Here is a 21,242-nt window from a genome sequence, read left to right on the forward strand (position 1 = left end):
AGAAATTGACGTGTACTTTTATTTATTAGCATGTCCTATGTCCCATACACTAACATGGAGGAGAAAGGGTTAATGACCTTACCGTATTGCCACCAGTTGGCAGTCAAGGCTCTGGCTGGCATGTCGTCAGTATTTTGTCTTTTCCAGAACTTTACATGCTCTTCTGGAAAAATTTGAGATTTATTATAGCTTGTCTAAACACACAATTAAATGTTAAGCTGTCATGCTGCTTCAGAACTGGGAAGTTGTATTTTACTGTAAATGAAAGACTGATGGTTTTAAGAGATTACGAATTGCAGATTCATTCTCTTCACTTCTGTATGTCCGACTGTGCTGCTTACATTAGTAACATTGCTGTAAAACATGAGTTTGGTGGCTTTGAGTTTCACAGCCAGTTATTTACCAATGCCGAATTAATTTGCATACCCAATACACAACAAGCATGTCATCTAGATTTAGGATTTGATCTGATCCCTTAGGGTTCTGTCGATGAAATGCAACCCTCTGCAATAAAGGAAAATGGTAAATCACAAAGCTAGGAGAGTACAGACAGGTTTGGATAGACAGCACAGGCCAATGTTTTCATTTTGATACAGGGCAGGTTTTCTGTATATTAAAGCAAAAACCAATGGATGTTCAATTAACATTAAGCTTTTATTTAGCAACAATATAAATTCAGTTTCACTGATAACCAAAGAGTGGTAAAAGGTAACTTCAACTCACATCAGCTACAACAACATAACAGAATAAATATCCAGTGCTTGATTGTGAAGGAGGTAAGGCTTGCATAGTTACAGTGATGCACATGCATTTATTGTTATATTTGAGTTTGATACAAGTAGCACTAGGAATATAATTTTATAGAACACACACACAATCAATCTATAAGTGCAGAGCCAGTTTCCCTGCTTTAAGTGTAGTTTAGAAAAAAAGTGCTACTGTGGCCACAGAACCAGGTAGACGTGTGTGCAACGACTGGTAGTCACATCTATACAGTTACACATTTCAGAGCTTAATATTTTATACATTAATTTCATATGTAAGTCTTACTGCTACAGTACTGGCTACAGATGGAAACATTTTACTTGTAAACACCGTTGCAGGGGAACAGATTTACAACCGACTGCAGGGGGCGTTGCTAACAAGCGCTGAGGCAGATTTCAACCGTAAATCATCTGCACCATTTATTATATGAGGGAGTAAAAACAGGCAAGATTTAATACTTTGCATTGCGTTACAGTTTGCTAGTAGAGCCAGACTATTGTCGTGCTCTTGCCTCCTGTCTCTACGTTGAGTAAAATGTTTTCAGAACCAGTAACAACTCTGAACAAACTACAAACAGTAAAACTGAGGTTGCTGTTCAAACACTCCATCTATTTAACATGACATATTTCTAATATACATTCTAGTTTTTCCTGTATATGCTTAAACCGTCCTCGAGTGGTCCACAACCACAATAAATTAGCAAAAAAATAAGAGTTCCTGTGCTTTATTATCCACACACACATTGAAGAACATACAACAAAGGATCCATTCGGTTTTTCGCTGAGCCTATTTTCTCACATTGAATGCTGATCTCTACCTGCTGCTCCAAACCCAAGTACAGCAGATCAAGTCCAAAGGTGGTAACAGTGGATCTCCACGTGTGTGTCTACTTGTTAGTAGATGTCAGGCAGCTGAGTGTAGTTTCTGTCCCAGTAGCCTTTCATGTAGATCCAGTCCTGAGCTTTATTGTGAGGGTTGGGCCCTTGTTGAAACCACCTGCAGAGATTTAATAAGGACAAAATCATTTAATATAAATAGAACATGTGGAAATTCCACTGGAACCAAAACACACAAACAGCACAACATTACTTCATGGAAAGCTGGGAAAAGTTCCAGGTCTTCTTGGGAAAACTCCAATGCCAGTGTATTTACCAGTGTTTCAATGAACTTAAAAAGAAAAAACACCACACAGTTGTAGTTGTGCATTTTGTCCTGAGGAGGGTGCTGCAGCACTTCACACCCAGACAAACGACAGTGAAAAGAGCAAAGCTTTGAACCAAACCTTGGGCCGAGAGCAGCGTTCCTTCTCAGTTATAATAAAGGGGCAGGGCGACACAAAACAACAAGGAGGCATTTAGTCAAAACAGACCAATAATCAGCAACTGACCAATGACATCACACCACATTTTCTCTGGGACTCACCTCGTTTTCCACTCGTCTGTCGCCTTGGTGCGATTTTTCCGGGCTATCCTTTGTTTTTCCTCAAGCCTCTTTTTCTCAGCACTCGCCAAATCTATAAGGTCACAAAATGCCCCCAATTTTTTATCATCAACTCTTTACATGGAATTTAGCCGGTGTTGCATTAAAAAGAGACTCAATCTGAGGTTGTGTACTGCACCTATATCTCCATTCTCCATGGCGCTGATGTCCGGTCTGAGGCGACTGTCGGTGGGAGGAATGACTCCCTCCATGCTTTCCTCCAGCTCGTTCAGCTCCATGGCGAATGTGGAGAATGCGTAGAACTGCCAGATACACACACACAAAAAAGATAAGGATAGGCCGCAAAACAAAACAACACTGCCTCGTTTACTTTAACTTTTACTTAAACATTGTTCTCGCTCTCCCTCCACCGTACCTTGGCTGAGTTCTCCGGTCGAGGCGTTATCTTCCAGATGAGCTCGCTGCCTGGGATCACCTGAACCGTCTCAGCATCAGGTAGAGGCATCTCTTCTGGCTCCTCATCCACACTGCTCTGGGGCCCACAGACACAAACACACACTCACATGTAAGTTCAAGTGTAACTCAAATAAAACAGAAACACTACACTACAAAGGTGACTTGTGAATTTCCGTTACCCGTTTACTGGCCTTTTTATCATCTGAATTCTTTTTGTCAGACTTTTTGTGGGCGTCGAAGGTAGCGGGGTCAACGGTGTACAGGCATTCGGTCCATTTGCCGTATATCGCACAGAGCTTCTTTTTGCTGCAAATAAATTATACAGTTACTTTCACATGCCTTTGCTATTTCAGCATTCCCCCTGACCCAACTATAAAATCAATGTCCTGGTACGTTACGTGTGACAAATAAAAAAATGGAGCAATTTATGAGGTTGCTCATAGTTTCAAGCATCTCATAAATTGTAAAATCAGTGTTAATTCAACAAAGACGATACCTTTTATCCAGGATGTATCCCTCCACTTTATGGAGCTCTTTACCAAAGAGGCCACAGGGCTTGAACGTCATGCTGCATCTCTCCCCAGTCCTGCCACAGAATGACACATTGCTTACCAAGTCCCTTTCACTATTCTCGTTCTGCCAGCCGAGGCTTTCAAGCAGTAATTATCCTGCTCACGCTCTTCTATTCTAATGGCAACTGTCCTAGTTCTGCTCCCATGATCAATACGCTGAATCTGAAAGTGGATCAACACTTCAGTGCACAGAGAAAGAGATTCCTGCATCCAAGTCTCCGTGGAGGCAAATACACGACACAAGCTTGTTTGCAGACAAACATAAACAGAGAAGACCATTAAGAGATTTATTTTTTACTTGTGATTGATCACTTCCACGTTGCCGTACTGCTCGATCCAAAGCTGACCCACAATGATGTTGTGGACACAGCAGGTGGGGTTTGTCCAGGTGTAGGCTTCATTATACCTGCAGAGGGAACAATAATGTGAGATGACAAATACCACTAAATGAATGATTTCAGACGTACAAAGCACGGCCCTCGACTTTGAACTCACTTCGGGAGCTCCAGTGTGATGATTCCCTTCGGCTCTGCTTCGATGCTCTTTCCCCAGAATTTGAGTTTGGGGCAGATGGAACCGTGGAAGACGAAATCCTCTTTGAGGCCCTCAGCGTGAAAGGCACTGACAGGAGGGTGATGGCTCACTTGCTCCGATACCCACCGAAAGCCCAATTCGTCTCTGGTGGAGAACACAGACATGTCTACGACTGCAGGGAGGCTCACTACAAGAGCAACTCTTCACTAAATGTAAAAACATGTTTGTAGGTAGGCTCATGACACACGTTTGTGAACTGAAGGTGGTGTCTTACCTGATGAGCTCAAAGGTCTCCCCCAGTAGTGGATTGAAAGGCTTCCCAGTCCTCTCCCACTGTGATGCTACAGCTGACACAGCAAACGCTGCAACACACTATACAGCAGGGACAAATTCAATCATTAGTGTTTATATAATGTATAATATAAAGTACCACAATAGCAACTGAATATCTTAATAAAAAAGATAATGGTAGCACTTGATTTAAATAAATATTGACGTTACCGTGGAAATTAACATTTTTGTTTATCGAGTTCTATTATTTTTGTTGAAGAAGGTGAACACAGGATGACGGTACCTTCATCCTCTCAACAGAGTCGGTTGTGGTGTTGGCCTGGTGGATGAGGTAGGTGTGCTCCATGTACTCCGTCAAGCGCTGGAGAAAGCTCAGAGGCTCGTTAAATACCACGGGCATGGCGATCTTCGACAGCTCCTGAAAGAAGAGTTGGAGAAGATTAAAGAAACCGCGAGGGAACAGACTTGTGCATGAGCGGCGAGGACGACAGAAATGCAGAAGAGCTGCAAGCTTCAACATATGAAACATTTAGGTTTTGACAGAAGACAGAAACCACGTGCAAGCTTCAAACATCCACTAAGAATCCCTTCTGTGGCTCTACATTGACTGTACACCCAGCTGTCTAGTGTGTTGTACATCCATGTTTAATTAGGGGAATATACAGATATGGTCGAGAAGGAAGGTCTCCAGGACACTTATAAATACTAACAACTGAAACAAATAAAAAGGTTATGAGGAATCACTTTAACGTATAAACTAAACTTTTCAGCTGAGTTTACTCCTTCAATAATTAACATAAAAAACTAAATCTCAAGTCTTCAGTTTGCAAACTGCCAAAAGCCCCACAAATGAAAGGTATGTTTGCCGAAGCCTCAGTCTTCTCACCATGCCGATGCATTTTTTCAGGATACTCCAGATGCTGACGTCATTCCTGGAGAACATGGGGGACGGGAGACATGTTCTGTGGGGCAGCAGGAAAAAGACAGGATTACATTGAGAATTTCCTCACTGTCCAAATCAGGTGCCGTTACGTCCCTCTGTTCATAGGAAATCATTACATCTAACTGTAATGCGATTGTAATCCTTTATTTAAACACTCACTAAGAATAGATATTTTCTAAGCTGCCGATATTGTGCTTAACAATTTTCAAAATGTATTCATTGATGTCCGGCTTTTCTTCCAACAGTAAACAAGGAATGACTGAAATGTGAACGTTAATGAATCAGAAACTGTGCATGTGGATGTTGGACAGATAATTGTCCCCTCCGTGTAAATCGTGGCCCCCTTTATGGCCCCTGATTTACAACAATTCTAGATCCGCCACTGTGTCAGGGGCAGCGCAGGAAACAGAGCTTGACCCCCGATTTGGAAACAAAGTCACCTGACACCTTTAAGCTGATGAGCTGCTCCAGCCTCATGCAATATTCATGACTGGATCTACAACTGCATGTGTGTTGATTTTCAAGCCTGGTCATGAGACACAATCCTTGAATGTGTCTTTTCTTCATATGAAATCTGGTTCAGAAACACTCACATAATTAAAGTTTGCATTCCTATTAGTTAATATCTGAACTTTAAAGTTAATTCAAGTGTGATTTGAACTATAAAATACACAGACACCTTTCTAATCTCGCTAAATCTCAAGTCCCAACACAGCGGCGTTTATCTTCCAGTCTGGCTGACAGCTGTCGGGTGGGGTGATTTACAGGTATGCCGGCTGGAGGCAGATGGTGTCCTTGTTTGGAAATGAGTGCAGAAGCAGCCACACAAATAAAGCAATTACTTCAGCTAAATAAATAAACAGAGGTAGAGAGCAGCGGGGGGTAGCTCCAAAATGTATTTCAGCATGGAGGATTTCTTTCATTAGGCTGAAATGAAACTGATATCATTCACCTACTTTTAAATTCAGATAAAAATAACGTCTTAAACAAAAGCATTGTTCAGCAGAGGCCACTTGAACATGTGAGATCAATACCTGAGTCAAACAGTGATTATTTGTACAATTCATTAGAAGATAATCTATAACAGGTTGTTATGATAATGTGAGTGTGTTTGAAGCTTATGGATGCGAGATACCAGATCAATAAAATATCTATCAATAAAAAAAAGGGTTGAATGGCAAACAACTAGATTTGAAAACACACAGGCAACCAGTATCTTTAAATGACAGAAATTTCAAATAAACAGACGCCTCATAAATCTTTAATACAAAAACAAACCTACGCACGCACACCGAGCCAACCAGTCAGCCAGCCAGCGCCCCTCTCGTCCAACTCCGACTTGGAGCCAGCACATGCTTTAATTATTCATGGATCACTTGTTGGATTAAAGCGAGGCCGAGGCAGAATCGGCATTGGCAGAACAGAAAGAGATGACCCATCCTCCATGACACAGAGCATCAGACACAGAGCGGCGTGACAGGTTGACTCCTCACTTGGAGAGTTGGATCCGCCGGGGGGAAAAACACAACAGGCTATTCTCTGGGGGTTGGGTGCTCAAAACAAAAAAACACTCGACAACAACAACAGAGCAGACTGCAAAGGTGGTATCTCATTACACGAGCTCTGGCCTGTCCGCTATCCGGTGGATGTCTGCAACCTGTCATCAGCTGTGCGTACTAACAATCACATGAAGAAGAAGAACACTGGTTTAACTCCGCTTCCAGCTGTGATAATTACCTCAGCGTGCACATCTTTGAATTACCCACCGACTCATTACCATGGTTTATGCCAGTAAACAAGCATGACATCATAACTGGAGCATGTCCCACCTGTGCTTCTGGACTCCATTGAGCTGGTTGCCATGGTTACACTCCCCTGACATTCCGGTAGGCCCCCTGAGCGAGCTGGGATGGCGGCGGCGGCTGCTGCGAAGGGGGGCGTCTCTCCCCTCGTCCTCTTCACACGAGTGACTGGCCACGGACAGGAAGCCGCTCACTGAGAGCTCCAACTCGGAGTCTGCGGGACGATGACAGGGGGCAGACGCCGGGTCATGCCAGACACAATCATACGCATGCACAAACAAACAAACAAACAAACAAACGCGGGGTTGAGAGTGTCCGGCCTCGGGAAGCTGCAGTCTCAAAAGTAAACGGTCTGAGGAGAACTACCTGCGCTCAAGTTCATCCCCAGCCTCCCCCTCCCTGCACTGCAGCCAGTCAAACCCCACCTGAGGATTGTGTTCCAGTGAGAGGCGACGCACAGGTTCCATTTCCTGCAACATTGTTTGCTCTGTGCATGCTGCTCCTCCCCGAACCAGCGACGTCAGTAACATTACAGGTGCATCACATACACAAAGGGAGGGAGAGAATGGTGGTATTTGTTTACTATGATGGACAACTGTATGCAAGGCTGCTTATTGTAAATCCACGACCCTGTGTGTTATTTGTGCTGACAGCAGCTGCGTGCATGTACCAAGACGTAGCAGACACAACACACACTGTATTAAACAACATGTGGTTTGGATTTAAAAACTCTCCTGTAAAGCTTCTCTTGTATCCACTGGGTCTTGGTGTATAGAGTGTCTCTGGCCAGTAGATATCTCAGGCCTATCTATGAATAATGTAATGACTCCCGAGGAGGACCTCTCCATGATGCACAAACATGTTGTCGACAGCAGTCTGCTGTATATAATCACCATGGTGACACTTTTGGAAGCAAACTTTGTGAATTATCTCCATTAGCAAACACAATGTTTGCTGATGGAGATACTGCAGATGGCAAACATTCTGCTCAGAACCACTGACTAATTCCTCGATTAACAAATAGTCTGAATTGTAAACCCTGTCAACCTGAACACTATCCTATTACTTTTGATTATGAGAGACGAGGACATTGTCAGTGTGGTTTAGGGAAACAAACACACACACAGGATGCAAACTGAAGCCGAGCTGCTGTGGAGTTTTCATGTAAATAAGCAGTTATGCTCACATTAACTGTTACTCAAGCAAGAAAGTTTTATGTTTATGACTGGGACCTGGTAAATCCTTTCCTGATAAAACAGTTACAAAATATGATTCATAACATAATGACTTTTGTGCAAATTTAAAAAAAATTGAGACTTGCACTCCTTTTACTTCCTGCTATTGTTGGTGCACTTATTGTCAACCAGCAGAATAGTGTGAAACAGACAAGAGTGTGTATCACTACGGGGAACTGCACCTAAAACATTGCTACTTGTCTAAAACTCTGTAGGGTCCCTTTAAAGAACCCGTAACATGGATCTGAGTGTTTCTGTATATTTGTGTGTATCTGTAAAAAACATGTAGCCAATAGTAACAAATGTGTGTCATGTCCATGCTCCGGAATAAAACTGTAATTAAGTCATCGCAAGAACATTCTCTGTTGTTGAGGACTTTTCCCAACCACCTTCGCCAGGGTCAGTGGATTGAATCATGAATCGGACTCCATAGGTCCCTGTGCAGTGGTCGGTAACAGAAATAATTTTTTATCATGAATAGAAAAAAATATATATATACATTGATTTGTCAAGAGATGGTAAAAAAACCCAGTGAGACACTTGCTTCTTGATTACTTCACTAACCGAGCAGCTACAGTAATGGCTGCTGACCTGATTCAGCGTCATAGAAGTCATCTTCTGTCAGGGTACTGAGGGCGGACCACCTCCTGCTCGTGCTGAGGGACTGCTTGAGTTCGTAGTGCTCAGTTGCCAAAGTTTGCAGAGCTTCTGTCAGAGCTTTGTTCTTCTCCACCTCCTGCTCCAACTTTAGGCTCCACACCTGCAAACACAGTGACAACAGACAGACAGTATAGATAGTTTAACTGGGAAGTAATATGACTGACTGATTGTTTCACTGTCTAAGTATTTCTTATGGCAGCTGATTGTTCTATTGCTGCCTAAAGATCTGGTTTCCTCCAGTTGGAACCAAACACCCCGGTCTCTCAGAGCTCTGCAGCCCAGAACTGTCCCACAGCAACCTGAGCCAGGCCGATGTGGGATAAACTAGATCAGTGTTTCCTACTGTCTCCCACTGCTGTTGTGCATCTTATTCTAATGGAACAGAAGACCGTCACTACCACAAATCATAAAGAAAGAGATATACTTTATAAAGTAAATTTTCAAATGACTTGCCTTTTAATGTTATATAAACAGGAGCTGGAAAATGCACATTATAAATCAGAGAATATTAAGTAACGCCACTGTCTTCTACAAAATACAATAGATGATTTCTCATCATCTTTCCTGCCTGAAATATTCAAAGCTGTTCGCCACAGCCATGCAAACAGAAAATCCTGTCATCTAATCTGCTCATGCGCTGAAAGTGGGTTTAAAGCTTCAGTGTGTAAGATTTAGTGACATCTAGAGGTGAAGTTGCATGTGGCAGCTGAATACACCTCACTCTCCCTTCCAAATATGAATGAGAACCTGTGGCAGCCTTCAGTTGTCTTAAAAACCCAAAAGGTGTTGTCCAGTTTGGGTTACTGTAAAAACATGGTGGACTCCATAGAGAGGACACACTGCTGATGTTGATATAACGCATTTGACTATGAAGGGTCCATTCTAGGGTAAAGAAATCAATTTAGTAGATGTAACACACTGGGATTATTTTTACATTCAAAATGTTGCCAATAGATCCTTTCACCTAAATCTTACACACTGGACCTTTCATTCCCCGGCTCTACCCATGAGTATCTGCTTCTCACAGTTTCCATGTCAGATGTGCCTAGAGCCATCATGGAGACAATGTTTCCATGATTTCCCCGGAGATTTAAATGTGATGAACGAAGTTGAAGAGTTTGTTTTGGATAAATGCAAGAATGTGACTCCAAGATTTTTTTCACTTGGGATACTCCCATTAAAGTCCCACTGCAGTCAATTTTAATTGTATTCTAGAAACATAACTAATGACTTCCCCCATATATTTCTTTTTGTTATACTTATGTCCAATTTTCAATTTTATACCATCTTTTATAACTTGTATTGTATATTCTCTGTTTTGTGGCTGTGGGAGCTATTTCTTGCTTCTACTACAGCTCACACTTATTTTTAACATTTCATTTTTGTATTTATATGTGAAATTAACTAAACTATCTCAGATGCCTGTGTGGTTGAGATGGACGAGACAGTGAAACACTCAGCAACAATTACTTAGTTTTTTTTCTGATCAGCAAACTTCAAGGGAGCCAATCCAGCCATTTGCATTGAATATTGATCTGATTTAAATTAGTGCAGCCCTAACAAAAACAAGGGGTTTAGTGTACTTTTGGGAAATTGATGATGTAACCTGGATTTTATTTTGGGCCTCAGACTTCACCTTACAAAAGGCGAGGATGACTTATGTGTAACAATGTGCAGATCCCAACTCTGTGACGGTGCAATCATAACACAGGATCACAACACGCCAAGCTACATTAACTTTCTTCACCATTTATCTGAGCCGACAGATTCGTGACATTACCCAGTTTCAACAGAGATACACATTTGCTGTAACCAAAACCCACACTCACACTTTATATAGACTTTTGTGTAACCGAGAAAAAAAGCTCACAAGCAGTTTCTTTCACACGGGGTTCAGAAGCCGTCTGGCACCTGAAGTCGGGGGAAAAACTAAACACTCTCAGTTATGTTGTCATCACAGTACCAACTCAGCTGCTTGAGCAACTTCCGTTTCTGTGAAATTCATATTGGATAAACACAAATCCTTCTAGTTTCTCCCCACAATTCAAAATATGGTCAATACAACATAGGAAATCATTTTTTAATCAAGATTAAAGTGACTGGTAAAAAAATTCTCTTGTTCTCTTTACTATCTCTTTATCTTCCCAAAAATTAGCTACAATATGCATCCAAGTCAACAGCAGAAAGTCACATAATGACACACGCTAATAATGATTACATATATCAAATACATGTCAATAAGAACATTAACCTGATGTTTCTACGTATTTTTACCCTTCATTTCATTACTCCTGCTGAGGGTTAAGGACAGAATATGTCACACCATGTTAAAGCCCTATGAGACAAATTGTGATCTGTGAATATGGGCTATACAAATAAAATGTGATTGATTGATTGAACCTGGAAAGAATATTTAATTCACACATATTCTCAGTTAAATTGTTCACCCAGTAAATGAGCTCAATGTGAGGACGCCCGTGTTAACACTCCTTGTACCAGGCACTTGGCTAAAGAGCGAGTCCACGAACAGAACACTTTGTTGTGTAACTATCCCGGGCAGCTCTCTCACTCCCGCTGCATCCTCTCGCCTGAGCACAAACAGCGCTATTTTAAGCCCTGCTGAGGCTGTGTGTGCTGGAGCTGTTGCTGGAGCCTGGGAGGGATGCTTCTCCTTGGCCACCACCCCAAAGGGAAGAGCTTTGTTTTTTGTTCACAAATGTCCTTTCACTGCTGAAGAGCAGGCAAATCTCAGAGGAAAAATGTATGAGAAGTCCACACAGGAGTCTGTAATGACTGTATATCAAGCTGTACATGAATCATTATGGCAGGGAGCCAAGAGACTTGAAAAAATATTTAACTTGAGTGTGACGTGAGAGATGTGGTAACCGTTGCAGAGAAAGAGTTCTGGGTATTTTTCCATACAAGCACACCTGGAGTCTCAAGAGACCAGACTGCATGAACACACACCTGAAAAAGGACAGTGCAGAGACCAGGGAAATTAAACCATTAAGGAGGTCAGGTCCATCGCTCCTGGGAAACACATGAAAAGCTTCACTTTTAAGGATTTGGACAGTTCTTTCTCACACCAGGTAGATCCAATTTCACGAATAGCAGCTGAGAAAGAAATAAGACTGATCTGCTTCTCTATGGTTTCATGCTATAAGCCTCAGCTTGTTTTCCGAACAGTCGTGGAAGCCTGCTGCCTGGGAAACACCAGGAGAGGTCGGCTTAATGTATAAGGTTTGTCTGAGTTTCTGTCCAGGATTGTCTATTTTGCAGCTCCAATCTTCATTACAACATTTTGTAAAAGAACGATAGCAGCACAAACCTCCTCCTAAATGTCATGTAACCAGTCATATAGTGTGCTCCTGTGTGTAGTGTCAATGTGGCTACTCCCACTAGCATTCATTAGTTCTGCAGCAGCTGCTGAAATGGGTCAGACCACATCTACTGTAACTGCCACAAAAGCCCTCAGATGATCAATCGTGTTACACATCTGCCTGAAAGTAAAACCACAATTACTGCAACACGTGACCACTTCGTGTTCTGTGGGGGGGGTGAATGTGTAAGTGGCATCGATGGAGGCTTCTGTGGCTGGACAAAGGGAATGTGGGATTAAACTTAATGCTGATTAATACAGCCAATCTCAGCACAGTAGAAAATATAATCCAGTTAGTGAATGTAGTAGCAGGAGTTTAGCGTGAGACCAGCAGCTGGGACATGATTGTTAGGACATTTTCTACTGAGTAAACTATTTGGCATTTAAAAATGAATTCAGTGTCCACCGCTGTGACATTTCCAGAGCTGCTTGGGTGATGAGACGGATAAATGCCCTCAACAGCCCTTTTAAAAATGGCGTTTTATTTCCCCGTCACTGGACGGCAGCTGTTGCCAAGTCCGACCGGAGATAATGAGATTTAGCACCATACAAGCTAAATATGTTCACATGCTTGGGGCATTGCAATATCACATGTACGTCTGTGTGTATATATATATATATATATATATATATATATATATCTATATATATATATATAGTTCTTTTCTAGGCTTGATAACCACTCAAAAGTCAGTTCAGTAACTTGCCCAAGGACACTTCAGCACTGGGGATCAAACCACTGACCTACTGGTGAGTGGGCTAGGTGACGTCTAAAGCTGAGTTTTATTGTATTCAATGCAAAAAAAATTCAGAAATTTACAATAACAAACAACAAAAAAATCACATGTGGACACAGTTGTGCATAGTTGCATTTATATATGAAGAATTGTAATCCTGCTTTACACATGTTCTTGAGTTGTACTACAATCATTCCTCACAGTTTATTACCTGCAAAGTTTGAGACCAATTTAGGATTTCATAATTCTTTATTCATGTTCTACAGTTCCCTAGAAAAAATATCTACAAATCTTAACTTCAAGTATCACACCATCAAATATAGGTCCTCAATGCAAATTAATCTAATCTCTCCATTCTCTGAATTCATTAAATTATACCATGACCCCATTCAAATAATATATATAAATATCTGAGTCTAGAGTTCAAACAAACCAGCTCCATTGCACATAATTAAATCCATTGTATCCTGCACATTTGGATAAGTCTCTCTCGTTTATACCAGTGCCCGAGTCCAACCCTCCCATCAACACTAAAAACATCAGAATGAATCCAGTTGATGCCAAACTTCAAACACCTCACATTAAGTCGACTGGGACCAGCCCACTGCAAACAAAGCCAGATATTCAGCTGACGACAGGAAGAAAAAAAAACAACGAGATGAAAGCCGGGAATATAGCAAAAGATTCTGTTTGTTTGGTACCTGTGCAGATTCTGGATGGAAGTGCCGTCACTGTCTCGTCTTCCGTCCTGTGGACAAACGCTCGGTTGATCTGGCATGTGGGAGTGTGCCTGCGAGCGTGCTTTTCACTGTGCGAGGCTGAAAGCATGTATCGCCAGCTGAGCCTGTGAATATGCATGCACTTGAGTTCCCTCGCTCAATGCACAGCCTTTCCCTAGAGCAGGAGTGTGTGGCTGCAAGTCCAACTGTGTGTGTGTGTGTGTGTGTGTGTGTGTGTGTTTATGTTTGTGTGTCTTACACTGATCTGCAAGCTGAATGCAGACCTAAGCATAAAAGAGGATCTGGCCCGTGTCCTTCCTACAGAGATGCCAGTGATTACCACACTATTCAATTGCTCCCCCGCCCCCAAGGGCACAGCACAACCACTGAGACAGGTGGACAGAGACACACACACACGCACACACAAACACAAAAAAAAAACACAAACTTTAAACCTGATTGCAATGAAGGTGTGAACGTAAGGGGGAGGGGCTTGAGGATTTGTGATCAATCAGAAATATCTTTCCAACCAATAGGAGCAAAGCACATGGGTGAGGGAATCACTGAGATTCACAGAAGCTCAATGAGCTGCAGCCAATATCACAACAGTTACATCTACATTCTCCGTTACTAAATTAAATTAGACAGTTTTCATTGAAAAGAAAACTGTCATATGGCGAACGCGGTTTCACTTTTAAAACAAAAGTCACATCAGGATATGAGACGGACTCTCGCAGATGTTTATGGTTTCGATTGTATTTAAATGAGAGTAGAAAGTGGTGTGTTTAGTTTGGATGAGCGGGTGGCTCCCTACCTCTTCTTGTTTTGACAACAGTTCAAGGCACAGCTGGAGGGCGGCACAAGTGTCACTGGAGAGCTCACTGGTCTCTTTGGCTTTCAGTAGGAGAGGAGCGGCCAATGCTTCAAAACGGAAGAACATATAATTGCAGGTGTATGATTTACTTCAATGTTTATAATTATTTGTGATTCTTTCAAACAATTTATTTATTTGATTGTTTACTCTACTAAAACAGCTCATCAAATCCTCAAATGTTCAGTTTTCTCCACAGAATACAACTAAAAAAACGAATGTATCATCAAAAGGACAGACGATAATTGCTGCAAGTGTAAGTCTATCAATACAGTTGATACAGTGGCCCAAAAAAATCTTAAAACATGTATAGTCTGCACTGGTATGAGACAAAGTCTGGGCCACTTACAAAAATTCTCCTCATTCTTCACCATGGATAGAAATGTTGACACTTCACTCTCCAATTTCTGCTGGGAAGTGCCGGCTACCTGCAGGAGAACAGGACAGAGGCACTTTAACAGGGGAACACTCACCGCTCAGCAAATGTCGGATTTCTTTAAAAAAGCACTGAATGGCACAGCTACGCTACAAGACAGAAGACCTTTTAAAAAAGGTACTTGCTCTTACCTGGACTGCGTGTGTCAGGTTCTGTACTGCCACGTCACCGTCCTCCTCATGACTGAAGAACTGTTCTTGTGTGCAGTGGCGAGTGCTGTAGGATGAATGTGCCTCAAAAGCATCTAACCATTTCTAAGTGGGAGAAATACCAGTAACATTTACATATTTATCTACTGGCGCAGAAAACACTCAGAAGGAGCAGAAGGATCTCATCTCACTTTTCTCGTTGCCACCGAGTTCGTCCTTGAGGGGACCTTAAAAGAGTGCACGGTGTCGTCAAAGCATCGGAGCGTGAAGAAGCAATGATCCCACGGTTTGACCTGCAATGACAAACATGAAGTCGATCGCTGCTCTTCATGTCAAATATCATGGTGTCAAATATCATGGAGTCATTAGTGCAACGTGATCGCGGCTGAAACATCTGAGGACTGAGCATCCTTGAAGGGTAATCAATTACAATGAGCCTCTAACCTCCTCTACCCACCATGCAGTAGGCTTGTGTAAGAGATGTACACCCCTGCTTCCTGACACCAGCCACTGCCTCAGCCCTGGAAAAAGAACCGGGGCAGACAGAATAAAATACAACACAGCAGTAATCTAAATACGGTGAAGACTCTCAGCTGCATGTTTGGTGACCTACATCTGAGTCTCATCTCTGTAGAGAAGGGCTGAATAGGAGAGACTTCAATAACAGTAACTGTACATACATTATAAACAGTAGACATGTACAGTTCATGCTACATTGTCTTACGTAGGATGACTGCGTAGAAAATAAGTTATCTCACTGTCTGGGGAACCAGGAGAGAGTTCCATTCTCCATTACCACCCAGTGGGATCGCCATCCAAGAAACCGCGAACTCTGTCAGAGACACATGAAGTCAACGTGTTGATGTCAAAAATAATCATTTTGATTTAGTAGTTTTTATTTAATCTTCTGTGTAACTAATTTCCCATGAAGAATTAGGTATGACAAATCTGAGAGTATAAGAAGAAAGTCATAATTTAATGAGGAAAATAGTTGAAAACTGAAAGAAAATGTTTTAGGAAATAAGCAGCAAGGAGAACTTGTGCTTGGCGGTGTCCCAGTAATTCTGGATCAAAAATTGTTATTACCAATCTCATAGTTTCTTGAGATACTGTGAAACCCAGCAAAATAACACAGATGTAATCTGTTCCCCTGCAGTCGATCACTACCACAGTTTCTCCTCCACAAAATTTTGCAATTTCCTGTGAGTCTGTGAGGTTCTTTCTTCTGAATAGAGACAGCTCCTTACACAATGATGATGTGGCACAAAAAGATGAGGTATTTTGTTATTTGTGAAACCTATTCTGAAATCTAACTTCACAAAATGCTCTACGTTCCTAGTTTTAGCACAGGGAACAGTAGCCTAAAATGATGACTTCTTACTCTTGATTTCATTTCTTTTCTTACATCACACCTTTATTCTTGTCATATTAGCCAACAACTTTATTCTAGTAAATTACGGCTTTATTCCATAGGGTTGCAAAGGAATTTTGTAAATAGAAAAGAGATCATCGTGTGTTGACAAGAAAAAAGAAAAGTCAATATCATCAAATGTGCAGGAGTCTGAACAAAGAAATTGCCTGACATATCAAGAGTAAACAACAATACACTTGAACATCTGGGTACCTTCCAAAGAGGACCTTCAATCTTCTGCACCCCACTGTTCCTGTCCTTGATGGGGAAAAGAAAATAATGATTCTTAGGACAGTGTGCAGACAGAGACGAACCAGAAACACCAGACTCAGTCTCATATTGTGTTACACTAAACGCTGCGTATTTTGAGGGGTAAACATTTTTTTAATTAATGTGACAGCTTAGTGCCTAGCCCCTTAGTTTATGAAGCGTCTGAGCACGAGCAAGGCGTGCTGACTCGCAAAGCTTATTCTCCACAGGGGCCTGACCCTAAATTAACAGGGATATGTGAAAAGAGAAAATGGGCGGGGAGGGGGGGGGTTTGAGAAATTCGAAAGACCAATTCATGAGATTTAAAACAAGTTCTAGCTAAATTCTAACCTGATGACCGCCAGAGAATAATCACCAATATTCAGAGGAATGATTTTTCCTTTGTGGACCATCAATCAGACACTGATCTGGTGGAACAGCATATGTTTATGTTCTCTGTTTTGGAACCACAGGTAGTTGTAGATTTAAAACCAGCTCTCTGCCCTCACCTTGTCTTGATAGGCTGCGACTATGTGTTTCAGTTCATCGGTGCGGACCAGGTCCAACACTGTCTGCCCTGCAACATTTACATAAAGGCAAATTACTTTACACATTTAGACACAGCCAAGGAAATAAGCAAAGCATAATATTTACCAGGCACAACACAAATTGTGAATCCATTACAACTATCCTAAACTTTACACTGAACTAATAAAGGAGTGATAATAAGAACACAGTAAATAATTTACCATTGTTGTTCTTCATACTAGGGCTGGCTCCAGACTTGAGCAGCTGTATGATGCACAGCTTCTGCCCCCTGTAGGCCGCACAGTGTAAGGGCGTATTACCCACCGAATCCCTGCAGTGAATATTCGGTGCTTCCTTTCGACTGAGCTGAGTAGAAGAGAGTTGAACCGGAGAAAACAGTTCACCAAAGCTCTGTACACTTTAAATCAGGAAAAGACTATACAGAATAAAGGCTAATCACAAACTAAATCAAATATTGTATGCATTGTTTCACAACTGATCCTGGAAATTAAATGTACCCACAATTGACCAATTCTCTAAAATGGTGCTTGTTATCTTTGGTGATGTGGACAGAGAATGATGCAAATTTATGTTGTTACATTTGTGCTTAATCAAGTGAATGAGTACAATCAAAAACGATGCTCTGGCTAATACAGGTATTCGGCCATGGCTCAGGAAAACGCTCACACCAATTTAGACAGGGTTGAGATATCCCCCTCTCTGGCGGCTCCCAGGAGCCTCTCCTCTCGCCGCCTCTTCTCCCTCCGCTCTGCAGCTGCACACATAAAAAACACTATCTGAGAAAAGGACGGCTGCACAGAGTAATGAGGAGCCATCAGCGAATACTCCGGTCATTTCATACCCTCCAGCATTGTAATGATTTCATCATCTTCTGTGACATCTTGAGGGATTTGAGCTGTTCCATTGATTATGTTGGCACAGGCATCGAACCGCAGCAACAACAGAACAATCTCCTTCAGGGGACAAAGTGAAAAGCAACAACAAAAAGAAAATCTGACCACAACTTGTCATCACTCATACGCGTCGGTGGGAGAAAAGCAGAGGAGACCGGGGACATTACAACACAACTCATTTTACTCCAGTCAGACAGTTTTTGTCATATGGTCCTGATCAATTATATGAATTAGTATATTGGATGGATATTATACAATAAACCTTTTTAATGAAGATGTATTGCACTGCTTATTGTTCCAGTCTTCCTTTTCCCCATTGAAATATAAAGATTGAATAGCATCTGTAACATCTGTACGTGACCTAAGATAGATTTTACATATTAACAAAAGGCAGTACAGTTATCTGATAAATATGATTAAATCAATAAATAATAGGTGCCTGTGATAATCTTGTAAAACCATATTCCATGCATATTTTCAGATTAGTGTTATTATTGACACAAAAAGCTAAAGTTTAAAATCGTATTTCTAATATGTTGCAATCGTCCCTGGGATGAAGTGCAACATCTGACTTGTTTCATTAAATGAAATATTGCAAATGATAGAAAGAAGGTGCAGTATATCCCTAGTTACAATACAGAGCATATATTATTATTATAAAAAAATATGGCATGGAAGTGGTTTCATTCTTTTACCTTCCTTCCAGTGCAGGCCGCTTTGTGGAGAGGTGTGTCCCCCATGTTATTCTGCAAATTCACATCAGCACCCGCCTGCAGATGAGATAAGTGTAAATAAGATAATTCTTTATTAGTCCCACGAAGGGGAAACTTGCAGTAGAACAGACGACAGTCTTAAATATACTTCAGTAATAAATAAGTAAACATGCAGTGCAAACACAAGGGAGTATCAAAATAGAAGATAATACATAAACAGTGGAATGGATTGTACAAGAGCCACTGGATTGCAGGTGCACCATTATAACGTACAAACACCAGTGCACAGGTTCATAACAAACAGAACGTGCACCATCTCTGACCTTGAGCAGCTCCTCCACCACCTCTGTGTGTCCAAAGTAGGAAGCCATGTGCAGGGGGGTCCACCCCGAGGAGCTCTTCCCTGAAGCTGCAGTGACACAGGGACAACATGAAACATCTGAACTCACCCCTGACTAACGGCATCGGTTCATTTCTCCTCTACGTACATCTGCAGTTGAGGTTGAGAGAAGATCCCTGGTCGGTCCTGGACCCGAGGAGCCTCTGAATGTGAGAGCAGCTTCCCTCTTTGGAGAAGAGGAGAAGCTGCTCCTCACGTGCGTCCGCCGCCATCGCTGCCACCGGACGTCCCGCAGGCCCAGATAATCCAGAGGAGACCTTTTAACTCGACGGTTAACTCGCTCACCGACGTTAATTCGGTCTTTGAGGCAACTTTAAATGTTGAAGAACTCGTCCGCAAGCGTTTTGAACTTGAGTTGCAGAGACTTTCTTCCAGTTCTTCCTCTGAGTGAAGTGACACAACTTCCCTGCAGAAATCTGAGCACCTCCATCAGCTGACAGCTGTTGGCAGCCGTCATGTGACCTGAGCAGGGCCGCAGCTATGGAGGCCAGACACCCCGACAAACTGCCAACTGAGTGCATATACACCCCCCCCCCCCACCTTCAGAATAAAAGTAATAAAAACAGAACAAAAGTAAATATACATGCAGGAGTTTACCATCTTCTGAAGAACTGAATTGGGGACAGCACAGGGGTCTCTCTGGGAAAGGGCAGGAAGTAAAGAAAACATGCTATTTGTATTAATTTATTCATGTGAATGGCTGCTGGTGTCGACTGTGAGATATTTATATACACTACAAAGATTTTCTTTAGCACGAAACATCACTGTGTTGGTTCAGTGGTGTATCATCACTTATCAATATGTTTATTTTGTGTAATTGTCCGTTCAGGATTGTTAATGCTGGTGAAATGAAAACATTACGTATGCGCCACCAGAGCCCATTTGCCACGAGTCAGGAACAGAACTACCGATGATAATAATAATTTTGCTGTTTGTGTTTTTATGATATATGATATGTTTTTATCGGACAGTGTTCTGAATATTTTGTGTTTGTCTCTTGATACAGAGTGTCACTGCCCTACAGCCATTCTATAGCATTTGTGCCAAATTTCGACAGTATTTGTACTGTAGGGCTAGATGTTGACCAGTTTGTTTGTCATTTGGATCCCAGTTCCTCAGATGGAACAGAACCTTTATTCCATTTCAGACTTCATACTTTTATTTTACACATTAAAATAATTTTGTATGCCAGTTACATTATGGTGGATCCTTTGAATTATCTTCATTCCGACTGTAGAGTGTTAATGAACTGCTGAACCAGTTACTCAACAGTTTCTAATTCTTTATTCGTACACTAGATGGAAGCATTTACTGCACCAGGTGAGTCCTGCAAGTTGAGCTGTGTTTATTTTCTAAGTGTCTGTCAGAGAGACATTTACAATGTATGAGTTACATTAACACAACTCTGCATGTGGCAGCCACATATTAAACCTCTCCCCTTAACTGTGTCTTCACATGTCATTCATCTGATACATTTTGTCCTCTATTATCCAATAACTGTAGCTGGAGACGTTTTCTTAAGATAATGGTCTCTGTGTGGCTTCGAAGGACCTGCTTACTTCAAGCTGTTATCTCCCCTGAGATATGTTCATATCTGACATGGAGGGGAGGTGATTCTGTAATGACTTGTTGGAGGATATATGTATTTTTCAGAGGGTGTGTTGCTCAGGAATCTTGATCTCAGGAAGGCTAACCCACAGAGCTGCAGGTGCTACAGACGAAATCAGATGAATACCCAATGGAAGAGACTTGAATGCTGAAATGACCAAATCACATGGAGAAGCAATACCACAGAGGTGTGTCGTTTGGGTTTTAATAACAGCAGCAGCATTAACCAGTAAACTAATGAAACTGTGATGGGACAAAGTAGAACATGGCAGGTCACCACAGTCTAGATAAAAGGATGGCCCCTTCTAGTTTGTTTGTTTGTAAGCAGGATGACATTTTCCATGAAATTTTGTGGAGGAGTGGGTCGTGACCCCCATTTTTCGTTTTATATAAGAGAGAAAGAGTGAGATAGAGTCGCTGAGAATAATTA

At 41.7% G+C, this 21,242-nt stretch overlaps 1 protein-coding gene across 3 annotated transcripts; it reads right to left on the reverse strand.

Annotated features, from left to right (window-relative positions):
• Positions 1-635: 635 nt before the first annotated feature.
• Positions 636-19,614, reverse strand: LOC133968158 (oxysterol-binding protein-related protein 1-like). 3 transcript variants are annotated; one of them, XM_062404040.1, is made up of 28 exons: positions 19,293-19,614; positions 19,128-19,213; positions 18,787-18,861; positions 18,040-18,151; positions 17,867-17,952; positions 17,399-17,543; positions 17,159-17,226; positions 16,614-16,658; positions 15,748-15,821; positions 15,447-15,510; positions 15,181-15,282; positions 14,972-15,094; positions 14,754-14,832; positions 14,348-14,454; positions 8,630-8,798; positions 6,831-7,017; positions 4,945-5,020; positions 4,342-4,476; positions 4,042-4,139; positions 3,729-3,911; positions 3,532-3,639; positions 3,158-3,247; positions 2,841-2,967; positions 2,621-2,737; positions 2,384-2,507; positions 2,188-2,278; positions 2,048-2,068; positions 636-1,761 (listed from the first exon to the last, which is right to left on the reverse strand). In XM_062404040.1, the coding sequence occupies exons 1-28, from the start codon at positions 19,414-19,416 to the stop codon at positions 1,659-1,661; spliced, it is 2,919 nt and encodes a 972-aa protein (XP_062260024.1). In that variant the 5' UTR covers positions 19,417-19,614; the 3' UTR covers positions 636-1,658. The 3 variants fall into 3 exon arrangements, with proteins under 3 accessions (XP_062260024.1, XP_062260025.1, XP_062260028.1); XM_062404041.1 differs by lacking the exon at positions 2,048-2,068 and having other exon boundaries at positions 19,293-19,612; XM_062404044.1 differs by lacking the exons at positions 18,040-18,151; positions 18,787-18,861; positions 19,128-19,213; positions 19,293-19,614 and having other exon boundaries at positions 17,865-17,937.
• Positions 19,615-21,242: the final 1,628 nt, after the last annotated feature.

The sequence above is a fragment of the Platichthys flesus genome, chromosome 14 (assembly GCF_949316205.1).
Source record: "Platichthys flesus chromosome 14, fPlaFle2.1, whole genome shotgun sequence".
NCBI lineage: Eukaryota > Metazoa > Chordata > Actinopteri > Pleuronectiformes > Pleuronectidae > Platichthys > Platichthys flesus.